This window comes from Cyprinus carpio, chromosome B2 (assembly GCF_018340385.1).
Source record: "Cyprinus carpio isolate SPL01 chromosome B2, ASM1834038v1, whole genome shotgun sequence".
NCBI lineage: Eukaryota > Metazoa > Chordata > Actinopteri > Cypriniformes > Cyprinidae > Cyprinus > Cyprinus carpio.
The window spans coordinates 20,135,095-20,158,674 of NC_056598.1; the positions used below are offsets into that span (position 1 = coordinate 20,135,095).

A 23,580-nucleotide genomic window follows, 5' to 3' on the forward strand; every position below is an offset into this window, starting at 1 on the left:
AGGGCGCTTTAAACACGCAGCAGAGTATGTTTATGTCTGACTGGAGAGTCTATCTATGGATGCTACAATTAATGATTTAAAAAGTATTTAATTGCTTTGTTTTGTATGGTAAAATAAAAAAAAAAACGCCCTAGTAGACTAATCTAAACTCAAATATAATTGTGTTTCAGCGTGTAATTTCAAATATAACCACAAATTCTGTACACACTTAAACTCCATAACTCCTTGACTTGTTACTTGAACATTTTTATATAAAGAATTACTCGCATCTGGTTTACCCAAAAAAGCAAATCTGACACCACAGCAAAATTCCAGAGAATGTGTGGAATATCTCTGAGAAGAATAAAATCGTAGTCTCTGGGTAAGATGAGAGAGTATCTAGGCTATCTCTTGTATCTTTAGAGAACAATTGTGGATGAATGTGTTCAAAGTTTGAAGGTAGCAGTGAGACAATGCACAAACCTGGGCATGCCTGAGCTTGATGCAGTGGTATGGGGGGCAGAAATGAGTATTTGACAAAGTGTTGACACTCATTTCTCTTTTTGACATACAGGGATAAATCTAGCCCTCATTTCCCCTGTCCTGGATGTAGTATGACTAGGAGATTGATGGATAGACAGAAGTCTAGTACAGAGCTGCCTTGATTGCAAGGTCAGAGGTTTAATAGTACTGCTAGATGTCAAGATTTCTTAGCTCAAAATTGTATAAGCATATCTTTTGCTTTTTAGCATTTTAAATAGGCCGTGATGTCATTTTTGTGAAGGGAAATTTAAACCAATTTCTTTCCAACAGAGCAATTCTATCCTATTTAGAGAGCTATTAAACCAATTAATTAATCAATCTCCATGGTCGGTGATGATTGATTGTCTTGTTAAACACCAAAGTTTTGTTCTTTGATCACAGTTTGATTAAATCGTAATAGCGTTATCTAAAGGAATGCGTCTGAAGACCAGATGATGCTCGCTGTCGATGTAAGACACTCACTGGGTTCATGTAGAGTAGTATCAGATAGTATCTGCTATAGTTCTTATCAACAGCACACACACATTTTCAGATCATTCAGTACTCCAGCTCTCACTTTCCAATCAATCCATCGGGCAAACTTTATTTGGGAATATCAAGAATATAAAGTAGATTTTGAGGTGAAATATAACACATGATTTTGGAATAAAAAAAAAAAAGGAAAACAAATTACCAGAATTGCAATCTTAACTGTGGTTATTTTTTTAGTTAGTTAGTCCTGTGAAGGCTTTGAATATTCTAGCTGCGTAAAAACCTAAAAGTTGATTTTGAGGTAAGTGTGGGGCAAACTTTTAGAAGATTCTCTATACTTAGAAACAATGGTAAAATATTAATAAACAGCCCACAAAACGTAAGACTCATCTATTTAAAGTCTTGGGATTTATTCTTGCCTGGTAGAGTAGGTTTCTATATAACCTTGCTCTTTGACCCCACTGCTCACAGCAAGCAACAGCTATCATCTCCTAGTTATTCATAGCACGAGGGAATCATCCAGAAAGTATGTCTCTTTGAAGATAAAATGATAAGTACTTAACTGCCTGACTGCGTATGGACAGCTATTTGAAAGAGAGATTTTTTTCTGATGGCGAATCAAGCCATGGTTCAACACACATTTGTTTATCTATTTACGGATAGTTAGTGGTCAGTTCATCGTTCCGTTGAGAATCTGTGAGGTATGAAACTCCGGCCCCACCCACTCCTGGAGTGGACTGGGAAACTGACCAATTGGGAAAGCGCAAAGCCACGCCCATTTCACCCAAACTCATTTCGCCACGCCCACTCACGCCTCTCTGTCCATTTGGACTTGCCTTGTTTAGCGGGCCGGCGGTCCATCAAAGCATCCCTTCAGGCGGAAGTAGACGTAGGGATTTTTTTTTTTTTTTTTGGAAGTACTTTGACTTGCGCACTGGCTGCCAGGGTGTAGTCGGACAGTTCCTTTTCTCCAAAAGTTTTTTTCCCTATGGCGGTGGTTACAAAGCAGTAATAAAGTGAAGGTTTGCAAGAGAGAAGTCGCGAGGAGGTTAAGCCACAACTATCGCTTTTTGGAGGTGAAGCGATTACCACCATTTTCCGCATGAGTTTATTTATAAAACCACAAACTCGGTAGCTGGCGAGTTACAGCAAACTTTTTAAAGACTACGAGGACTGAAGGGATCAAGACAGTGACGGTAGCTACTTGAGGTCGCATAAACAAAAGGACACAATGTCGCTTTTTAGCTGTTTGTTATTATGGACTTTGTGGGCAGCGTGCAGTCACGGAGCGATGGATGAATGTATAGACGACTCCAATCGGCCTCATCGCTGCATGCCAGAGTTTGTTAACGCCGCTTTCAATGTAACTGTAGTGGCCACCAACACTTGCGGCTCGCCGCCTGAAGAATACTGTGTACAGACCGGGGTAACGGGGGTCACAAAATCATGCCACATTTGCGACGCCGGAGACCCCAGACACCACCACAGCGCTGTTTATCTCACCGATTACAACAACCAAGCGGATACCACCTGGTGGCAAAGTCAGACTATGTTAGCGGGCATCCAGTACCCAAACTCCATCAACCTGACCCTTCACCTGGGTAAGCAGCTTTCTCTTGTATTCTCGTGTCAGAGTCACAAAAATCTGCTTTGGTTTCCTGCGCTGTGAATAAAAGTTGTTCCAGAGTTGTGGCAAGTCGATTTAGCATTAGTTAAAGTTAGCATCTCAGTTTCATTGGTAGCTATTCATTAAAATTAGTCACCACCAGTATGTATTCGTTGCATACTGTAACTTATTTATTTGCTACTTAGTGACAACTACTTCATTGTTACTGGTGAAACATTTTTTTTATTGAAATTTATAGAGATCTCTGATTAAGATATTAACTATTCACTTTTGACTAGTAACCAATAGCTGATAATTTCACTATTACTAGTTACTATTCCCTATGTATTTCTTAGTTACTTTTTGGATAGTTGCTGGTATCTATTCTATTTGTTAGATTGTGTTATTAATCTTATTAGAAAGTAGTTATAATAAACTATTAAGTAGCCATGCTGACTAATCAATGTACGACGAGTTGGAAAAAAGCAAGGTAACATTTTACAATAATATCTTATTAGGTAACATGAACAGTACTTGTAGAGCATTTAATAAATGTAAATTGCAAAATGTAACAATAACTTTTTAAATCTAGATGTAATCAGTACTGTGAAAATGCATTGCTTATTATAATGCATTATATTTTATGCACAAATGAGGCTTATTGTAAACTTTAGCTTAGGCAGTTGTAGTGAGACAATAAATGCTAGTGTCTCATAAATAAATAATAGATTCCACTAAATATGTACTAATAACTTACTTTAAAGGTCATATGTTCTGTCCACTTTTTCAGTCTGCTCAGATGTGAAGCATATGGCAAATCTAGATTTCTGCATTATACTACTAATAGCGATCACTCATAGCTCAGTCATCATCACCACTCATATTTCATAGCTTTAGGCAATAATAAATCTGTGTGTTTCTAATCATCATGGTTAAACTTTTTGTTGTATTATATTGTTATGATATACTAGATGTCATTTAGCAAGAATCAATGCTTTTAAATACAGCTCAAACTTTACTGTTCTTCAGTTCTGGGGCCCATCAAGGAGAAGCCTTACCTAAGAAGATCATACAAGATACATACTCTGGGTTCAGAATCCCTGTTTTAGAAAATAATATAGACCCTCTGTTAGATCTGGAGTGACCTCTCTACTAGGCGGTGAATTTGTGCACATTACGCAAATCATTGAATTTCTTCCAGCATAAGCAGAACGCTTGGGTTGCAGGAGGAGGTTCTTCTGACTGTGGGAAAAGAGCAGTAATGTAACCAATTAATAGAGTCCCAGCAAGCCAGGACCTCTGTAGCCTCTCGTTCCCAAGTAGATGCAGCTATATACCCAAATGCAAGTATGTCTAATGAGCTGTAATCAGGGTGTCAATAAGACATTTGCATTTAGATAATGGAAGAGGAAGTGATTTGGCTTTTAATCTTTCTATCATACACTTGGCTAATTAGCAGCCATTTGTTAGCACATGGTCTCCAACGGGCCTTTTCCGTCAGACACCTTTTCTTCTAATTAACTTTAGTTCTTCTTGTTGATTTAGGCATTTTGCATTTGAATCCTGTCATTAAAACAGCGTGAAACTGACAGACATATAGCCTAATATTTGATGCGTTTCATCTTGATCATGCACCTTCAAGTAATGAAATTGACTAATTTGTTGAGCCACATTTTTATTTTTTATTTATTTGAAAAATGTGCTTCTATCATAGACTTCTAACGAACAAAATATTTAAAAATAAATGTAAATTATATATTTACACTCTTAAAAATAAAGGTGCTTCACGATGCCATAGAAAAAACTTTTTTTGTCTAAATGGTTCCACGAAGAATCTTTAACATCTGAAGAACTTCTGTTACACGAAAGGTTCTTTGTGGTGAAAGAAGGTTATTCAGATTCTAAAATCTTAAAATCTATCCTTTTACGCATCTTTATTTTAAAAGTATATAACATTTTTAATATGCATTTTGATAATTTTTCCCAAACAGTGTTTTTATGCATTATTCAAAAATACATTGTTTTAATGGGTTGAAGTGGACACGTATCTCTTTTTACACATCTTACTGAGAACTGAAGCCAAAATATCTGAGAAGATTCACAATTGTTGATTTACTTGTTTGTTTTGTTCTTCCATGGTTTTTGTTTTTTCCAAAGCGACTCTGTAGGTGGGAACCCACAAGTAGTTTGGGTCCCAGCCATAAGCTTTTATTTTATGTGCTCTGTCTTTGATGGCTTTCATGTTTATTCTGCCTTCGTTGGGATGGTCGAGGCGGAAGCAGGCATGTCTTAACATGACACTGCTGAGTCCTTAGAGAGCATGGAGATTTGGCCTGGCCTGGGGGGCAAGGACAGATGAGGAGGGTAGATTAGATTTACTATTGAACATTTCTGTATGTCCCACACTCGTTCTTTATTAAGCAGTTCTGGCTGGCCTGTCAAGCTTCAAGAATGCCGTGAGACTGAGAAATGTGAATCATCATCCAGACACCGGCTGATGAAGACTTGCAGACATATGCATCTGAACTTGTACAGGCAAATATACTGTATATAATCTGGTGGTTTAAAGAATGGTTAGGTTAATGGAAAATTGTTGATGCTGATGCTTTAAAAATGGTTTCTTGTCAGACACAGCCCTGAGGGTCTGCAGACATAAATTTAGCTATTCTGTGTCATACCCATCTAGAAGTGCCAATTTATATTTCTGTAGATAGGAGGATGTTTTTCTAGAATTGTCTTAGGTGTTGATGTTATACTTAGGTTCTAAAACAAGGACTTTTTAGTCAGCCATAGAATATTTACTTGTACACCCTTGTAAAGTATATAATGTTTTACTGTCTTTGTTATAAAAGTATTTATTTCTTTGAATTTTTTTATTATGAATTCAAGTCTGCATGGAATGAAAATTAATTGTTCATTCCCTCTCCTTTTTTCCTAAATGCATGTTATTAATCTTATTGCGAACAGTTCATCCTTGTATATGCAACATCATAATTTTTAGACTTAAATTTCTCTCTGGTGACATATGCCAGATTTTACAATTAACTGAAATATAATCGACTGTAAGTTTGTTTTGAAAATGACTCTGTTTAGTCGATTTGTGACCTCAGTATTGGATCTGAATGATTCACTTACAGAGTGAGTCTGATTCAAACAACTAACTTCCAAGTAAGTTCAAGATTTTTTTGTGAATTCTTTTGATTGACTCATTAAAAATGCACAATATCTTCTCTGTAGATATTTAAGTAGATTAACCGATGTCTTTCTTTAAATGCGACTGTCGTCAGTGCATTGGTTTTTATATAGAATTTATATGGAATGATAGCTTGGTGTGTATTTTTTGCAACATTGATAGAAGAACACGGCAAAAAAGCTCTTAATTCTACTAGTGTGTTACTTCCAACTTCTTGAATTGGCAAAGTGCATTTGAGATAAAGTTCTTCTGCAGGACACTCTAGGGAGCATTTGCGGAGGGTGAGAATTTCCTTTCATCTGATAAACTGCAGCAGTGAGTGATTCATTAACTTGAGCTTGTGAATGGCCCTTATCGTGCCCTATTTCCTCCCTCACTGATAGAAAGAAGAAATCTGCAGTGTTTACCGTGAATGTCAATCCGTGCCTTGCATTTTACTCTGCATCATATTGTCTCATCTTCAATTTCATACTTAAATGCTAAACTATTAAAATGAAAGAGCCTTTTTTTCCTCCTGTTTTGAGTTTGTAACGCCACTGAAATCATATGCTGTCCTTGTGCATTTATCAGGAGCTCTCCTTGTTTTCCCTTCTGTTTTCATGGAAAGTGGCTGGTTGAACATCTGCCTCCTAATTGTTTAAATCTGGGAATATTCTGGCGCACACTCTCCAGAATACAATGTGGTCTTTTTAATACTGTCTTCCTTTAGGATTTGTACAGACGGTTATTTATGTGTCAGGAAGAAGCTTGTTTTACTTGGAGCTAATGGGCATTTACAGTATGTTAAGAAGTTTGAACTTGGTTTACTGGAGGAGAGCCAAGTTGCTTTCAGTTCTTGTTTTCCTCCTCTCTTTGCCTCTTTCCTGTCTCATCCTCTCTCTCTTGATTTCTCATAAGAGAGGAGAAGATGAGTGGTTGCAGTGTGGGAAACTGAACAGCCGAATGTTTCCTGGGCTTTGGGGTCCTCGTCTCCTATCCCTCAGAGGCGCTTTTTTCCCCAAACTCCATCAAAGAACTTGTCATTTCTGAAGGGGGACCAGATGGTCCAAATTATACCAATCTAAGTGTAGGGGGTTGGAAAGAAGAGCTTGCTATCTGGTTCAAACCTATTGTTATTCTCTGGCAGGTATGATCTCAGTATGGGAAACTTGTGTTTATGAAAGCTTTGTAGTCGAGCTGTATTTTTTTTACACCAGTTGTTATCGGGCCGGTTGCTGCTTTTCTCCTTTGAGACGAAAATTGGCGGTTGATATTGAATTTGTTAGGAATTGCATCACTATAGTAAACGTAATCCAAGCTAATGTGTTGTTTCCGCGCTTTTGCAATGCCACCACTCTTAGAAAGCAATGACTTGGACTATTTGGTGGCTCTAATTGTGCAGCCAGGGGCAAGATTTGAGTTTCGGACCACCCAGGGTGGACAAAGTGCAGAATCTCCCTCATTTCCTGGTGATAAAGCCATTGTGAGCCACTAGTCCTTTCTAGATTGTGCAAACGTGTAATGAAAGAGCCCACACTGGGTCTGTGGTGCCAGCTATAGGAGCCGTCAGACGGGGAGCTGTGGTTATGTTGTCCTGTGGGCCCGTTTGACTCTGAAATAGTGGAATGAGCCCTCAGGGGCCACTGTTTGCTGTTCTTGCCATCACTGATTAGTGCTCGTAATAAATGACCGGACCCCGTTAAATGTTAAGCTATAGAGATTTAATGCTAGTTTGACATAAATAAGCCTGTCTGCATGATGGGTGATGATTTCAGCATGCCACTGTGCTGTGTTGGGTGCTTGAAAAATATATTTGGGGGTTATTCTTATTTCTGCTTGTATCTTTTTTTATATCGTTTTTATAGAGAATATCCCAAATGTTTAAGGAAGTAGGAAGTATTTGAATATTGTAAATTCACTAAATTAGAGATATTGGAAGTCCCCACAATGATTTTAGGTCACTGCACTTATTTTCATCTATCTTCATTTGTGCTGAAAGTTAAATTAAAGTAAATTATGAAATGTCATTTAAAATTTATTGATGTGATTTAATTTTCTTGCTTTTTACCATTTCGATGTGCAATTTAAAAGATGCATTGTAACTGGAAAATGTTGTAATGGCTGATATTAAAATTCTGTGCTAGCCTGTCTAAATAAATGTAAAAAAAAAATAAAAATAAAATAAACTATTAAAGTGAATTTAGATATCACATCATTAGATTATTCAGTATGGAAAATGTATATTTTGAGATTTGCAAAATTTTACTTTTAACAGTGTTAAATGACCTCTAACGGTGTCTAAAAGTCTTCTAGCTTTTAAAAAAATGAAGTTTAAGTGAACGCTGGAGGATGGCAAAATTATTGTAAAAGTATAAATGATGGAAGTGAGCATGAACAAACTATTCAATATCGAACAGTACCAAAACAATTACCAAAACCAAAAAATGGATAATATCAGCCAATAAACAATATGGTGCCAATATATTTTGCATGCAATTGAAAAATTTGAGTGTACGCTAATTTTGTTTGTTTTTCCCATACAGAGCTGAACGATTTAGTAATTACTATTGTTGCTTTGATGTGTGTATTCAAGGAGGAACTGAAAGTTTTCCACAGTTGGCCTCCTTGAACTTTGTTCTCACCTTTTTACACATACACTGTACATTATTCGTCCTTGGTCTTTCAATACCTTGAGGCTTAGTGCACTCAGTGCTCTCTGCTCCACCTGTAAGCAGCGTTCATCTTTGGATTTGGCTCTTCTCAGATGTCTTTGATTGGGCATGTAGGCAGGCAAGGTACGAATTGGATACCTATTAAAGGCTTCACTGGTGACAACATGCATTAACCTCCAATTTTATGACAGCATATGTTTACAGAACATTTTGTTTCCTATCTGCCAGCGCTATATTGTCAAAATCAATCATACAGTGTTATTCCTCATTGTTTTGCTCCTTATTTTGACTTGTAAAGGAAATGTAGCTCAAGTTGTGAGTGAGACTGTTCAAACTCCAGCTAATGCATGAGTGGAATAAGACAGTGTGGTGGTTATTTTCCAAATCTGTCATCCACAACCTGTTGCAGAGTTGCAAAAACAAAATAATATCAGTGCTCTGATATGACCTGATATGTGATACATAGGTCAACCAGTTCATCAAGTATTTAGCCTGTCAGGCCTGGCAAATGTGCTCATACTAGCAGACTATTTTTTAATGCAATTTTTTTTTTAGGCTTTTTAAGAAACGATATACACACAATTCTGCCATTGGGTGGAATTTTGCACATCACTATTTTAAAACTATTTAAAAGTCACTTTTTAGTCATTCATTCACATTTGGACACTATTCAACTTTAAACTTTCCACAAAAGGTCATAAAGCAGCTTTTTTAAGTTTACTGACACCTCAACTTAAAACATGCTTTTCAAAACATATCCGATGTCAGGCCCAGGTCTCTGTTATTTTCCAACAAAGAGTTCTTCTGAAGCTTCAAAGCGTTGCATCCAAGTACTAAAGTGTGAATCCGATCTCTCGGCTTCCTTGCAGATTGTCAGTTGCCAAATACAGCTGTTTTCACACATAAACAGAGCTTCACAAGCCAGATGGGAACAGGAGTGTTGTCCCAATACAATGGGAAAAACTCTGTGTACCTCATTATTTCTTCCAGCACATCACGTTCTCTTGGAGCGGATGGTTAAAAGAGTTGGCAGTGTACACTACACAGCTGGTTCATACTTTATGAAAATACCCTCCCTCGGGCATCGGTGATAGCACATGCTTTTACAGTGAAGCATGATTTGAAAGTAGAGTAAAATATGAGGTTTACAATCGGAGAGTGAACAACCTCGCTTCCTGGGTTTGGAGACAAACCTTTTCCATTGCATGCTACAATAATGTATCATAAAAATATTCAGGAAAGGTGATTTGTTACATTTTGGGAGAGTGTTTGATTTGATATACCCGATTACTTCAGTTTTTACATCAGAATGTAAGCATGAATACCACAGGTGAAGTGAAATTGGGGTAAATGGCAAAAATTCAGGTGTGCAAATTTAAGAACAATACAATCAACCAACTGGATCTTGACTTAATTCTGTTTTTTGTTTTTTTTGTAATCAGTGTAAGATTGTGCCTGTTAATACACATCTAGATATGATTTTTAGCTGTGTTTTTATCTTTCTATAATTTAAATAAGCTAAGACTTGATGCTCTGTGGTACTGCCTAATGTATATTTTTGACTTGGGCATGTTGATACAGTAGTCTACATTTTTCATACTTTCAAAAGTGCCTAATTAATGCAAAGTTAATTCCCAAGCCATTTTTCAGTACTTCAGTAAATGCATTCACACAGAGCTGATGTTAAAATTAGCTAAAGGCTCAATACAATATTAATATGGTAGGGGATTCACAGTGTTTTCAAATCATAAACTCTCCATTGTTAAATCTGGCTTCTATTAGCATTTTGTTTTGGGTGAAATATCATGTTCTTTAAACAACACCCTAATGCTTTTTTTCTTCTTGTGGCTGGGCAAATAGTTGTTTTAGTCCTTCGTACCTCTGATCCTATGGTTTCCTGTGTTATGTTTTTCTGAAGTGCCTGGAAAATAAACTCAACCATTTTTGACAGACTATTAAACAAATGATCTTCTGACAGATTATTCAATGAGAGAAAAATAATCATTTGTCAAACCGTGACAGAGTTTATAGTTTTACTCTTTAACTATTTGGCCTATTTGATCAGTTCCACACTGTCAGAAATAGTTTTCATTTATTTTTCACAGTGAGATAAAGCTATGAAATATCTGTATTTTCTTACCAGTTTATTGGCTTACCACTACTTTCTCCTTCGACGCAGGCTGGATTTCAAGACTGTTTCATGACCCCAAAGTTCATTGCATGAGTCAGATTTTAGAGGGTTCCTTATTTGTCATGCCAACCTTGCATAAAACTCATTCATCAAAACATCTTTTTTTTCAGTAACACTTATCTGTCAAAGTAAGTTTTATTCATCCAGAAATAGGTTACGAGAGAAAACAAGTCACATTATAGAGTCAGACAGGTGGAGGTCTGGCGTCTCTCCTGTTTAAGGAAAGGCCTCGATTTTCAACCTACGAATCAGTAATATGTCACATCACATTCAACTTCATTTAGCTTTTGTTTACACAGCCCTAAATGTTGAGAGCTGCTTTATTAGTAAAGGTGACCCCCTTGTCTTAGCATATTCGATTATATTACAACCCATTTTTAAAGGATCTCTGACCTTGTTTTTTAAAGCCGTTCTTGTAAAGATATCTCTCTCTTTCTCACACACACACAAACACACACACACGCACACTCTGTTGACCAAAGGTCAGTATGGTTTCCGGCAGCCAGAGAAACGTTGAGCCACGATTGTAATCAGAGTCTCAGCAGTCACTTCCTTTTGTCTCCCCTGTCCAAACACGATCTCCTCCTGAGGAATAACAAAGCAAATTCTGCACTCTGTTGTGACATTCCTCCTGCCTTTGTGTTGGATAATTGGCCAGAATGCTAGAATGCAGGGCCAATGTGGTAATAAGCGCTACAAACTAGAGAAATGTAAATGAATAATGGTGTATACATTATCTTTGAAAGATACCTCACACATTACTCTGTTAGTTCATATGATCACATCTTCTGTATTGTTCTACTATACTTCATTTTCATTTGTGATTTTTAAACCCTAAACTCAACTTTCCAAGAAAAACTCATCACTCACAACTGTTTCTGTGTGATATGGACATGATTTTATTCTATGAAGTTAATTTTAGGGTAAGTAAATACATTATTTATTGGTAGATCATATATTATTTTATATTTTAATATTATTCTAATATATTTATACTGTATTATATTTTATAATTATTAATTTTTTATATTATAAAGTTTTTGTCTACATGATATAACATATTTTTATTAAATATATACATGCATGCATACATATTTAGATCTACATAATAAATATACACAGTACACACACATTATGTAAACAAAAACTTTAATCGCAATTAATTGTTTGACAGCACAAAATTGTCAGGTAAATATCTGCTCTCTTGTTTACATGCATAATAAGATTTAGAGCTGATTCATGCGTATTATGCCCATACACACGTTCAGTCCAGTTCCTCGTTGCCTGTCTGGAAATGTTTATTGTGCATAATCGCAGAATCTCGAAAGCCGATTTACTTCATTTTCCTCCTTTGTCTGTAACTGCCTGGATATCAAAGATTATTTTTATCTTAAAACAACCACTGAACTCTCTCTTTGTACGTATTTCTTCCACAATCATAAAACCACACAGACTTGTCCAAAGCAAATTTGAGAGCAGTAAGGATGAAGGAACGCCACCAAGGAGCTTATTAAAGTAAAAAGGTATAGCCGCTTAAGGAATGTCTTGAATGGCTGCTCTCTGCTTAAGCCTCTTGAATGAAGCACCGTCCCACCGGAGAAGCCTCAGCCGTGTGTGCGTGTGAGTGGATGTCAGGGTCCTATCTTTAGATCTGAGGCATGGGCCAGTGCTCCCCCTCTATCTCTAGCCCACCCTCTTCAAGTTCTACTTCACAAAACCCCTTTGTCTTCTTTTCTTTACATGGGGGAAGGGTTATGCAGTAACTGGATTAGTCTTTTTGTTTGGTTATTCCTACTTGTCTGTTCATACACCCCCCACCTTTCAGTCTGCTTGTTTTTTCTCTTACTTCCCTCCATCCCCTCTTTCTTCTCTTTCTGACTTTCTTTTTTTAAACTGAATATTCTTAATTAGAACTTACTCTGAACTTCATTGCCCCATCTTAGAGAAGTCTTCATCTGGATGAGATGTTAAAAACCAAATTTACACTCTAAAAGCTTAACCACAGCCTGTGTTTGTAGTCCATTCATCACTCTTTACTTTGAAGTTGAAACTTAACATTCCTGCCATTGGGAGTAAATTGAAGGGCCAGGAGCAGCTTGAAGTGGGGGCAGGTGGCAAAGTGCTCCGTTTCAGCATATTAGAGCACCGTTTCTTCAGCATCAATGGATGTCACCAGGGCATTGTGTCCATCTTTCGTTGTTGTCCCCGAGGGAGGGGAAGTGCGAGAAGAAGTTTTTGAGTGGGAGATGTTCCCGCAAACAGGATTTTAAACTAATACCTGCCTAGCGCCAAAAATGACTGACTGGCAGACCTGCCAACCTGTACGCATTTTGCGTAGCTGCTACGTATTTTGACCTTAAAGTACGCTGGTGTGATTTGTCACTCTAAACTATGCAAAAATCTAGTGACGCCTCTGTCCACGCGCAGTATTCAAAAGAGATGTGCTGTTTTCCTTAATGCATAACTTACATTTTACAGGTATACTCTCCATCTGTAAATGTTAAAAAGCCATGGAAATCTTTCCATTTTCCTGTCAGAAGTGCATGAGCTTCTGCTTTAGAGATTCTCCGCTAATCTCCACAGACTCAGAATGAGTGCGGCGCACATGCGTGCCAAACAGACAGTGCTGAATGAAATGGGAGCGCAATAACTGACTAAAATATACATTTTCTGAAATATTTGTAGTTGGACAATAAATGTGGCATATGTAGAATTTTAAACCTACAAGTAAGTGTATTTGTATGATAGCACTAACTGTAAAGTGTAATGGGGTAATCAAAATAATCAATTTTCATTTTTAGTTTAGTAACTTTAACTTCTGCTTTAAAAATATGTTTTTGTTGTTTTTAGATTGCAGTGTTACCATGTAATGTGATTTTAACAATTTTTTTGTATATTGTTTTGTATATGTTTTTATTTTCTTTTTTTTTTTTTTACAAATACAAAATACAGAGATACTGTATATAGGCTACCATATACAGCAAATCAGCCAAAAAATACAGAGATATGAATTTTCGCCCAGCCCTATACAGAAGTGTACTGGAGTTTTTTTTTTTTTTTTTTTTTTTTTTTTTTTAATGGCATAAAAAAAACAAAATAGCAAAAATTAACTAAACAGTTACGGTAAATGGTATAAAAAAACTGTAAACAGTTATTATTAATTCTTTTTGTTGTGAAATTAACTAGGTATACGTTCCAGTTATGCATTACCTACATTTAGGGATGTGTCCACTCAGGAATGTCTCTGACCGTAATTTGACCCGTGAGATTTCATTTAGTCATTGCCTTTAGATCTGATAGGTGGTCTACATGCTGAAACACGCCATACTACAGGATGTGGTGCCCTCAGGACACTCTTGACTTGTACCCCTACACCCATACTCCCTATTTCACTGGCCCGTCATTGACTTCTGACCCCGTTTAATTCCAAAATACCCTCCTTTTTTCACCAGTGGATCACAGAGCATTATTGGCTATGTGCGGTATGGATTTAATTGCTTTTTTAGAAAAGCCCTAGTTATTTGTAATTGAAAAAAAGAGGAAATTAATCCAAAGCCAGGTTTTCCATATGCTCCCATAGGTCATTTTGATACTGTTGATATCAGCGATCACTCGTCATGTGGAAATGAAGTTCAGCTCTCTGAAGTCCTCCTTTTTCATAATTACATGGTTTGGTTCAAGACGGATTTAAGGGCTTTGTACAGCATGCCGCCTTGACCTTATAAAATTCGAAGTTTCTGCAGAAACATTACAAACCTGTGTAATGCTAGAGCTGAAATGCTTGTATTTCTGTCATGTCTATAGTAAATTACATTGTTAAAATGGCAAATGCTTTGCTTTAGCTTCTTTCGTAATGATATAAAACTCAAAAAGGCTAATTAATCTGCTTTTATTTGCCATTTGATATTGGAATCCATAATCTGAATCTATTTGTCGTAAACCATATTCTAAAACTATTTATTTACAGTAGGCTCAAATCTCAGATTACAGTGTGGACTGTACAGTTAGAACTCTACAGTATGTGTTGTGTACATATCGGCATTATTTTACCCAATATTATATAGTAGCTGAGTTTTCAACAGGCATTACTTCAGTCTTCAGTGTCACATGATGCTTCAGAAATCATTCTAATATGCTGATTTGGTGCTTAAGGAATGTTGAAAAGAGTTTATTTATCATATGTATCAATATATCAATGATTAAGAGTGCTGATTAATATTTTGGTGGAAACCAGGATACCATGTTTAGTACCATGTTTTCTGTTTAGTTTTTTATATTAAATGAACATAATTTATTTGAAATTGAAATCTTTTGTAATATTATAAATGCGTTTCGGGTCACTGTTGATCAATTATGCATCCTTGCTGAATAAAAGTCCTTATAAAGTCAGAAATGGTGCACTTCATGGACATGTTTTGGTGTGAGAAGCAGTTGGCCTTTGGTTCCTATCAGCTTGTTCTCAGATAAGCAGAGACGAGGCACCGGTAGTGTTAAGGATCTTGTAGCTGTCAGATGATAGCGTCAGAGGTTAGTAATTAACATTCAGGGTCTGCTGAAGCTCCTCTCTTCTGTCTGTCAGATGTCTGGCCATGTGATTACACTATTCAGTCTGGAAGGGTTTTTTCCTCATTGCCCATTGAAAATATGCAGAGTAAGAACAATGTATTACAGTGTTGACTGCCTCCCAGATGTCACCAAATAATATCTTGGTTCAACTGTATCTTTCTGCTGCTAGCGATGCAGGGGGATGTCATTTACAATTCAAGACATTGCAAAGTTGAAAAGAATGTGTCTGCTGAAGCTGATTGTAAAAACTGTTGTTCCTGTTGTGGCACAATCACCCTTTGAGACAAAATGTAGGATCGTGTCATTATCTGCCCGTCTTTGAGCCGTTATGAGTCCTGAGACTCTGGATACTTTCCCTGAGCTTTCCTGCAGCCTTGTTTTAGCCGTAGCAGCTGTCTTGTAGCCGTCTACATTCAGTAAGTTTTCAGGGCCAAATTTAGTCCTGGCAGACTGAACTAACCTGACTTACTTCCATTCTTTTTTTGTCCTCAGAGTTTGCTAGTATAGCATGTGCTTGACGTTCTGCCTGGCACCAAACAGCATTTTCAAGTTTGTGCTCATTAGCATGCCTAGCATACTCTACTGAGCCTTCACACAGCCAAAGACAGTATGAGGAGGAAGAGAGTGACCACTCATAGAAAACACAACACTCAATATCATGGTTTCAGCAAAGAACTTCTTACCATCACTTAAATTGGCCTCATTTGTCAATGCATCACTTGGTTTGTGTGTGTGTGTGTTTATATTATGTATATATCATTTATAACTGATATTATATATTATACAAGTCACACTTGAAAGCCAAACCCATCTGTCACAGGAAATAATGTAGGCAAAAGCCAGTTGCACATTGTACAGTTTTGGCCACAATTCTGCCATCAAAAACATATTTCTGGTATTATAAAGGTTTTTTTTTTTGGTCATAAAGGCAAATTGGCTATCTTGAATATTTTAGTGTGACATGCATTGGGGTAAATTCTTCATTCAACTTTTGATCCACCATCTTATGTAGTTTTAGTTGTATAGCGATTATATAGTGATGCTGTCATATGATTGGTTAAAACCTGAAACTTCCCTTGACTCTTGTGGAAAACATGCTGGTTCAGACTAAACAATCGCGATGATCCCCACCCCCCAAAGAAAATCTTTGATGAAAATCATCAAAACCCTTCAGCCAACAGCTACAGCTGTGATGAGAGCAACGAATGAGTGACTTTGGGTGACATTAAAGTAGAGGAGAGATAGAGAGATGTCTCCTTCCTCTTATCACTCTCAAAAAGGACCCTTTGAAAAGAGCAACTATCCACTTTGGATCTGTGCTGTATCTTTTTTGCTCCTGTAATGGCTGTTATCAGCGGTCCTGCTGATGGCTGGCTCACTGGGTTTTATTAGGGGAACAGCTGAGGGTGACAGACAGGAAGTTGCCAGCTGACTGTTAAACCTTATTAGAAATGAACACAGTGGTGTTATGGTCCTGGTGTTTTAAGTATCACACTTGTCAGCTTTAATATATTTGAGACACTCAGTTTTGATAGTCTGACACCTTATTGCTTAAAGGTAGGGCTGGACAATAATTTAATATATATCGCAAAATATTTTTCAATATTGGTGATATGATTTCCATTATTTCAATATACATTACCAGTGTTTCCTATACATTGATTTATATGTGGCAGCTACAAATAGATTTTCCAAAAGTCTTTGACAGTTTGACTTCGTTTAAAACATGAGCAATGCACGCACGTTTCAAAATCAGAACGCAGCGGGGGTGTTTTATATGAATGTGTCTTTGAAGTGAACTTGGCATTTTCATCTGATAAAGTAGCTTTTATCAGTCCAGTGCAGCTTTGTGTACAGCCGTTACCAGGGAAGCTGCTGTTTCTGCCAATCCAAAAGCGCCTCCTGCTGGTAGAGAATGAATTTGCATTTTCAATAAACCCGTCTCCAGCAACGTGTTTTTGTTATTTGTTTTGCTCTCTTATTTTTTTATATTAATATGGTTGGTCTGAGGCTGATGACACACTGGGCAACTTTGAGCAATGCTGCCATCAAAGATCAAACAGGTGAGACAGAGCCCACAACCGATCTAAAGTATCCAGACAGAAAAACTGTGACCCATTCTCAAAAGGAAAGTGCCCAAGCAACATAGCTCAAAAAAAGTTGCCCCATGTATCATCAGCCTGAGAGTCTTGTTTATTTGTGGATGATTTTACATTTCTTCTAAAATATTATATAGTTTTATAGTAGGAGGTTTCATAGACTTGGCAAATTAATTTTTCAGAAGTTTGTAGGAACAGTCATCCATTGTAGGTGTTCTTTTGAGGCTTTTTTGATATTGTTCATATCGGTATTGGAATTAAATCGCATCGACCGAAATGAAGAAATATTGTGATAGACATGAAAATTCTGTCTTCATGTATTCCTCTACATATTCATTCCAAACCTATGCATGACTTTCAGTATACTGACAAAAAAACATTTGAAACGGTGTGAGGAAATGATGGCCGCGTTTTCATTTCTACTTTTCCTTGAGTTATTTCAAAGCAATAGTACAGTTTCTTGCACATTTGCACATCCAAAATTGGGAAATAAGTAATCGGTTTATGATTTCATCATCCATAGACCCTGACCTGATAAAACCACAATCCCAGCTATAGCCGAACCCGGGGCTGTGGGAATGGGACAGAGTGAGCGGTTTAGACCCGAGAGAGGCTCCTGACCTCCGGAGGCACCGTTGAAGGAAGTTCTCTGGACTGTTTGTGGGGGGGCTTGTGCGCGTCTCCCTCTTTGTCTGATTTGTTGCACAGGAAATGATTAAATGCCTCAGGGAGACCTTTCTCCTAATTATAGATGCAGTCTGCGTGTTTATGTGTGTGTGAATGTGACAAGATGGAAAGAGATGCATTGTGCAGGCATGCAGACGCTTGCAGTGTAATTTTACCTTGTTTAGTGTAAGGAACCATCCTCTTATAGTTGAGGTAAAGAGAGAGGGAAAAAAAGGAGAAGCCATAAACAGATAATTATGGAGAATATACCCAACACACCAAGTGTTTTACACACAGGAGACTGAAACTCTACACTGAAATCCTCTTGTTAGTGTCACCCGTGAAGACCTTTACCGCAGCTGCTCTCGATAAGTTCCACTCCGCCAACACACATTTGACACGTGTGACCTTGAGTTTTAATGTGAGCAGGTAACTCGGTTAGCTATGGTCACGCAAACAGGATGTTTGTTTTTTGCCAAAGCATATTTGTTCATTTCCTTGTTTTGAAATATATTTTGTATGTTCAAATAGGCATGAGCACCCAAATCCTTCATTACACCAATGATTGATCTTTTTTTCCTAGCAAAATTCAGTAACAATTACATTTGAAACAGCACTTTTTTTTTCAATTTTGTGATTGGTTGTGTAATTTTTTGTGTGTGTTTTAATACATTTGAATTGTAATTTCTAGTAAAGTTATGCACAGTTTTGAAAATTCTTCAATTGAAATTGTTGTTTGAATGCAGTCTCTACAAAATGATTTTAAAAATTCCTCATTCTTATATTAAAATGTCATGGAAAAGTACAACATTACATATAGTGTAAAAAAAAAAAAAAATATATATATATATATATATATATATATATATATATATATATATATATATATATATATATATATATATATATATATAATATATATATATATATAAATATATAAATATATAAATAATGTTTTTGAGCTGTCATGCTCCTTTTTTTGACAAGACATTTTTTGAGAGTGTGATCTCTATAAAATATTTATTAAAATTCCTTATCTAGTCATCATTTACAACTAGAAAGTCATGAGAAAATCTTGGTAATTCCTCTCTCAGAAAGTGTGGGAACTTTCAAAATAAGAATGTTTAGCATACTAACTGAACTGATATCAAAAACCAAGTGTGAGTAGACAAACGCTCTCAAAGCCCATCTTTATGCTCATCAGGCACATTTGTTTAGTGACTAAATCGTGACTAGTGGTCTAAATATTTCAAGATTTCCGAGTTGGCTGATTGACCCTGAAGATGTTGTAACCCTGAGAAGTCGGAAGTTTAAATAAAGGATGCAGTAAATAATATCAGGGATTGTTATTTCTTTGACCCTTCATTTAGACCGTGATGCATCTCTTCTTGAGAAAGCCCTTAAAATATCACGTACCCCGGCACAGGGAGGGTTATTTGAGGAGGAGGGCTGAATGAGGAGCTTGGCAGCACTTCAGTAACTGTTTATGCAGCTGTTGCATGTCCTGCGTCCATGTTTAAACATGCATCTGTTTAACAATGTCCGCTTTTTCCACTCATGATCTCAAATAGGTTAAAACATCCTCCTCCCTTTTCCCCAAGTACAACTCCTCTAGAAAGGTTAGAAATTTTTGTCGGTTTGGAACGAAGCCGTCGCATGCCTTAAAGGCCTGAAGTTAATGAACAGTGAAGTGAGTGTTGAGCTGAAGCACCCTGTGGGAATAGATTTTGTCAATGTAAAGTTATGAGTGTTACTGAGTTTATCCTTAACTCTTCTATATACTGTACATTAATGAATTGAAAGTGCCTGACTGTAACTAAAAAAATTCATTAAAGAATAATTTTGTTGTAATCAATGCTGCAGATTCTTTCAATTCAGCTCATCTTGTATTGAACCCAGAATATTCCTTTTAAGTTTGAGATGAAATGCTTTGAATGATTGAAATGCTGTTTGACTGATCGCTGTATTTGCAGATGACCTTTTAATTGCATTTCATGAGTTCACAGACTGACTGTCATACACACTTTTACTATTTTTAATGCTAGACTGAACAAGACCAGTCTAGTTAGCACTTAGCTTCTCCGGCTGTCTAGAACTCAACAAGCTACCACCATGTGTGGAGTTACAGCACAAAAAAAGCCCATTGTTATGACTAGTCGACCACAAAGACTTGTCTATGAACGCTGTCTGATGTGGTTCGTAGGAGGCTGTGATGTGTGGCTGGTGTCACTGTGCATCTGCACTGAAGTGTGGTTTAAAACGCATCAATGCCTTGAAGCTTCACCTCGAACCAGTGATGACAGAGTTTGGTTTCATAGAATAGTATTCAAAGTAAACCACATCTTCAGAACTTGATTTTGCTTAATACTATGCAATGATTTATGGTTGAGTTTAGTTAAAGTGTTGCTTGTCAGTGAAGTTGACATTTCCTAAAGATTAGTTTTTCCAAAATGAAACAGAACTAACAAACTTATTACATTTATACATTATTTTAAAATGTTGGAAAATTATTAATTGAAATGTAAGTTAAATTTAATTTAAGCCTGCTTTGGTTGGTGCAAATGTAATTTGTAATATTAGAGTTCTCTTTTAAATCCATTGGTAATATCTTTCACTTATTTCTTTCATATTATTTACCAAATCTTTTTTGTCTCAGCTCTTTATTTTTTATTTTTTTAGTTTTAGTAAAACTTTTAGTAATGTAACTATTAAGGTTAGAGTTAAGTAACCTATTAAATAATAGTAACCAATGTATTATATACTAATTTTAGTATTGATAAATTTAACCAAAGAAGTGTTGTAAACCAGACTTATACTTTAAATAAATTTATATGAGCCATTTATTTAAAGATAGTGATGCATATCAAATAGCATGAGGTTGCTATGACAATATTCCTTGTTATAGACCAGCAAAATTTCACATGAGTATGAGGTAACTAGCCTATTAGTAACAAATAAACAAACAAACAAAAGTCCTCAAAATTATTGAAAATAATTAAACTATCATTAAAAAAAAGCCAAAAAGACAAAATAATAGAATTAAAAGATACAAATGAAACAAACTTTGCTTTAATGTTTTTTTTAATGCAAGTCTCAAGCAGTTAACAGCCTACTACAGAAATTAATAATTAAATGTAAAATAACACCACATAGTCTTCACTGTAAGCATTAAACTTCTGTTTCTTATTAAAACTACAGAAGTCCTTTACTCAAGAGCAGTGTGTGATTTTGAATTTGTCTTTTGTTGTTTGATTAAAATTAAGCACACAGTCGCAGCAGGAATATTAGCCTGCTGTCACTTTAAGAGCCACACGGACGAAGGTGTACTTGAATAATCACCAAGCGCCACATTTTAACACATTTTTGCATGTATTTGACCATTTAGGCGCACACCTTGAGCTAAAAGATTATTTTACATGTCCGTGCTCCGTCTCTGAGCGCATATATTATTATCTTCCTGAGGAGCAGTTCAGAAAGTTCTCTTTCACGCTTTTAAAAACATGAATAAATTTAATATACTTAAATTTAGCAAAACTCACATTACGTGATTTTACTGATTTGCACGTGAAATTGAGCTTTTATGGAGGAGCGACAGTGCAGCGCTGGAAAGGGGGTGGAATGGGGTGCAATAATCATTTTATTTTGATTATTGTATTTTCATAATCGTTGGAGGCCAAAATCTAAATCGAAACTGTTTTTCGATTAATTGCACAGCCTTAATTGATTACTGCTTATACACACCTGTTTATTTATGTGTCTACATTATATCACCCTTCATCTTTATAAATATTGCAGTCAGACACTGAAAGTCCCATACTGGTTGACCTCTATGTCCAAAACAAAAACAGGATATAGCCTAGAATGTGTGATCTATAACACTATTGCAAATGTTTTTTGTTTGTCCCTTTTGACTTCTAGGCTGTGCAGTCAGGGTGGGCCTGTTGACCCTGTTTTACTGTGTGTTTGCCCTGGTTTCCCACACTGCAACACACATTTGTAGCCCCATGTGATCGTAGGTGGCCATTGCTGTCAGAACTCACAATAGCTCGTTTTGTTTTCCCATCCACTTCTCCTGTTTGGCTGGAATAGTGTGAAGCCAGTTACACCTAATGGGTGTAGAAATCTCTTGACTGTAATCAAATTATTAGTTTGATTCGAAATCCCTTGATGTTAAGTAAAGTCTTGAGTTGTGACAAGATTCTAGACTTAACCTTTCATTCTCTAGAAGATTCCCTATTAAGAGATGTTTGGGTTTCGTTGTCCACAGAGCTGCACACAAACACGCCTGTTCATGTCAACGCCGGCCATTAGTGATTCTCACACCAGTGGCCCATGGTCTGTCTGCTCTGAAACGAGTCAGGGGGCCTCAGGCTTTAAACTTAATCATTACTTCCCATCCTCCTCTCTGTTTTTCATTCTCCCCCCTTCCTGCCACCTCCAACCTGGCCGGAGAGCCACACTAGGGGTTCCCGCACTCCCCTCTGAGCTCTACACTCCCAGAATTCAAAACCTTAACGCTGTTGACTTCTCACTAAAGAGCAAGCAAACAGCAGCTCCTGAATAGGTTCTTAAGTTTAGGTGAAGATGGATCATAAATACAGGGCAGGTTACATGGCTCAGTTTGCACTCCATTCATGTCTGTTTGTACCCCATGCAAATGCAATAGAAAAACAAGGATATATAAAGAAGTTCAGGCTTCAAATGAGTGGCAAAGTTCACGTTTGTCTACCATCTTCTTGTTGTCTATTGTGACTGTCTATGATGCTTTAATCGCTTGTCCAGTAAGCAGAAGAGTACTGTTTTTTTTGTTTGTTTGTTTGTTTTTTACTTTTGCATTATCAGATCATATGCTCTCTGATTCATTTCATAAAGGCCTCTGGGCTCAACTATGTATTCTACCGCATTCCTCAGATTCCTCTATTGTATTGAAATGCATGCCACCCTCCTTCACTCTACCCACCTCCTGTAAAATCAGTACATAATGGTCAGTTTCACTACTGATTGCTGATTAGTTTCTATGTAAATTCTCGCAATCTGCTTCTCTCACTGTTATCTCCATATGAACCGTCGTGGGTAACAGAAAGGGAGCTGTCTGTGTTACTTGGGTTGCAAGTTAAATTGAGCTTGACTGTTGCTGGGAAGCCATGTTTTTACGTAACATATGTGTCTTTCTCAAGTCTTGAAAGTTACTTAAAGGTCACTAGTTAATTAGAAGATTGAGCAATAAATGTTAGCTCGACAAGTGTTAGAGTTCTCAAAACAATACGGTTATTTAACAAGATTAGACTAGAGGTCATTTAATTTGTCAGTTTGGAAATCATTATGTGAGTAATGCAGACAGCTGTTTAACTCCATTGCCAGGAAATGAGGCTTTAAAGCCTGTAAAAATGGAGAACATTGTTTCTTTGCCTTTTTGGTTGATTTGTGTAAAGGGCTGAACAATTTTCAAGTTTGCAAGGCTATTTTTTTTTTGTCCCAAAATATATACTCTTAAAATGTTATTCAACTTAAATATTACTAATAAATAATTCTTTATACCTCTGTGAAATGTGTTCCAAGAAGTGTGTGAACTTTCAGAACAGTTTGTGCCGTCCAGGCTGATGGTGTGTGTTGTG

General features: G+C 36.7%; 1 protein-coding gene across 1 annotated transcript in view; it reads left to right on the forward strand.

Moving 5' to 3' along the window:
- The first annotated feature begins 1,865 nt into the window (after positions 1-1,865).
- The window catches only part of LOC109107931 (laminin subunit gamma-1), a 53,113-nt gene continuing 31,398 nt past the window's right edge, over positions 1,866-23,580 (forward strand). The window contains exon 1 of the mRNA XM_042718564.1: positions 1,866-2,594. Within this exon, the coding sequence (XP_042574498.1) occupies positions 2,225-2,594 (370 nt within the window). The 5' untranslated portion in view covers positions 1,866-2,224. The remainder of the gene's footprint in view (positions 2,595-23,580) is intronic.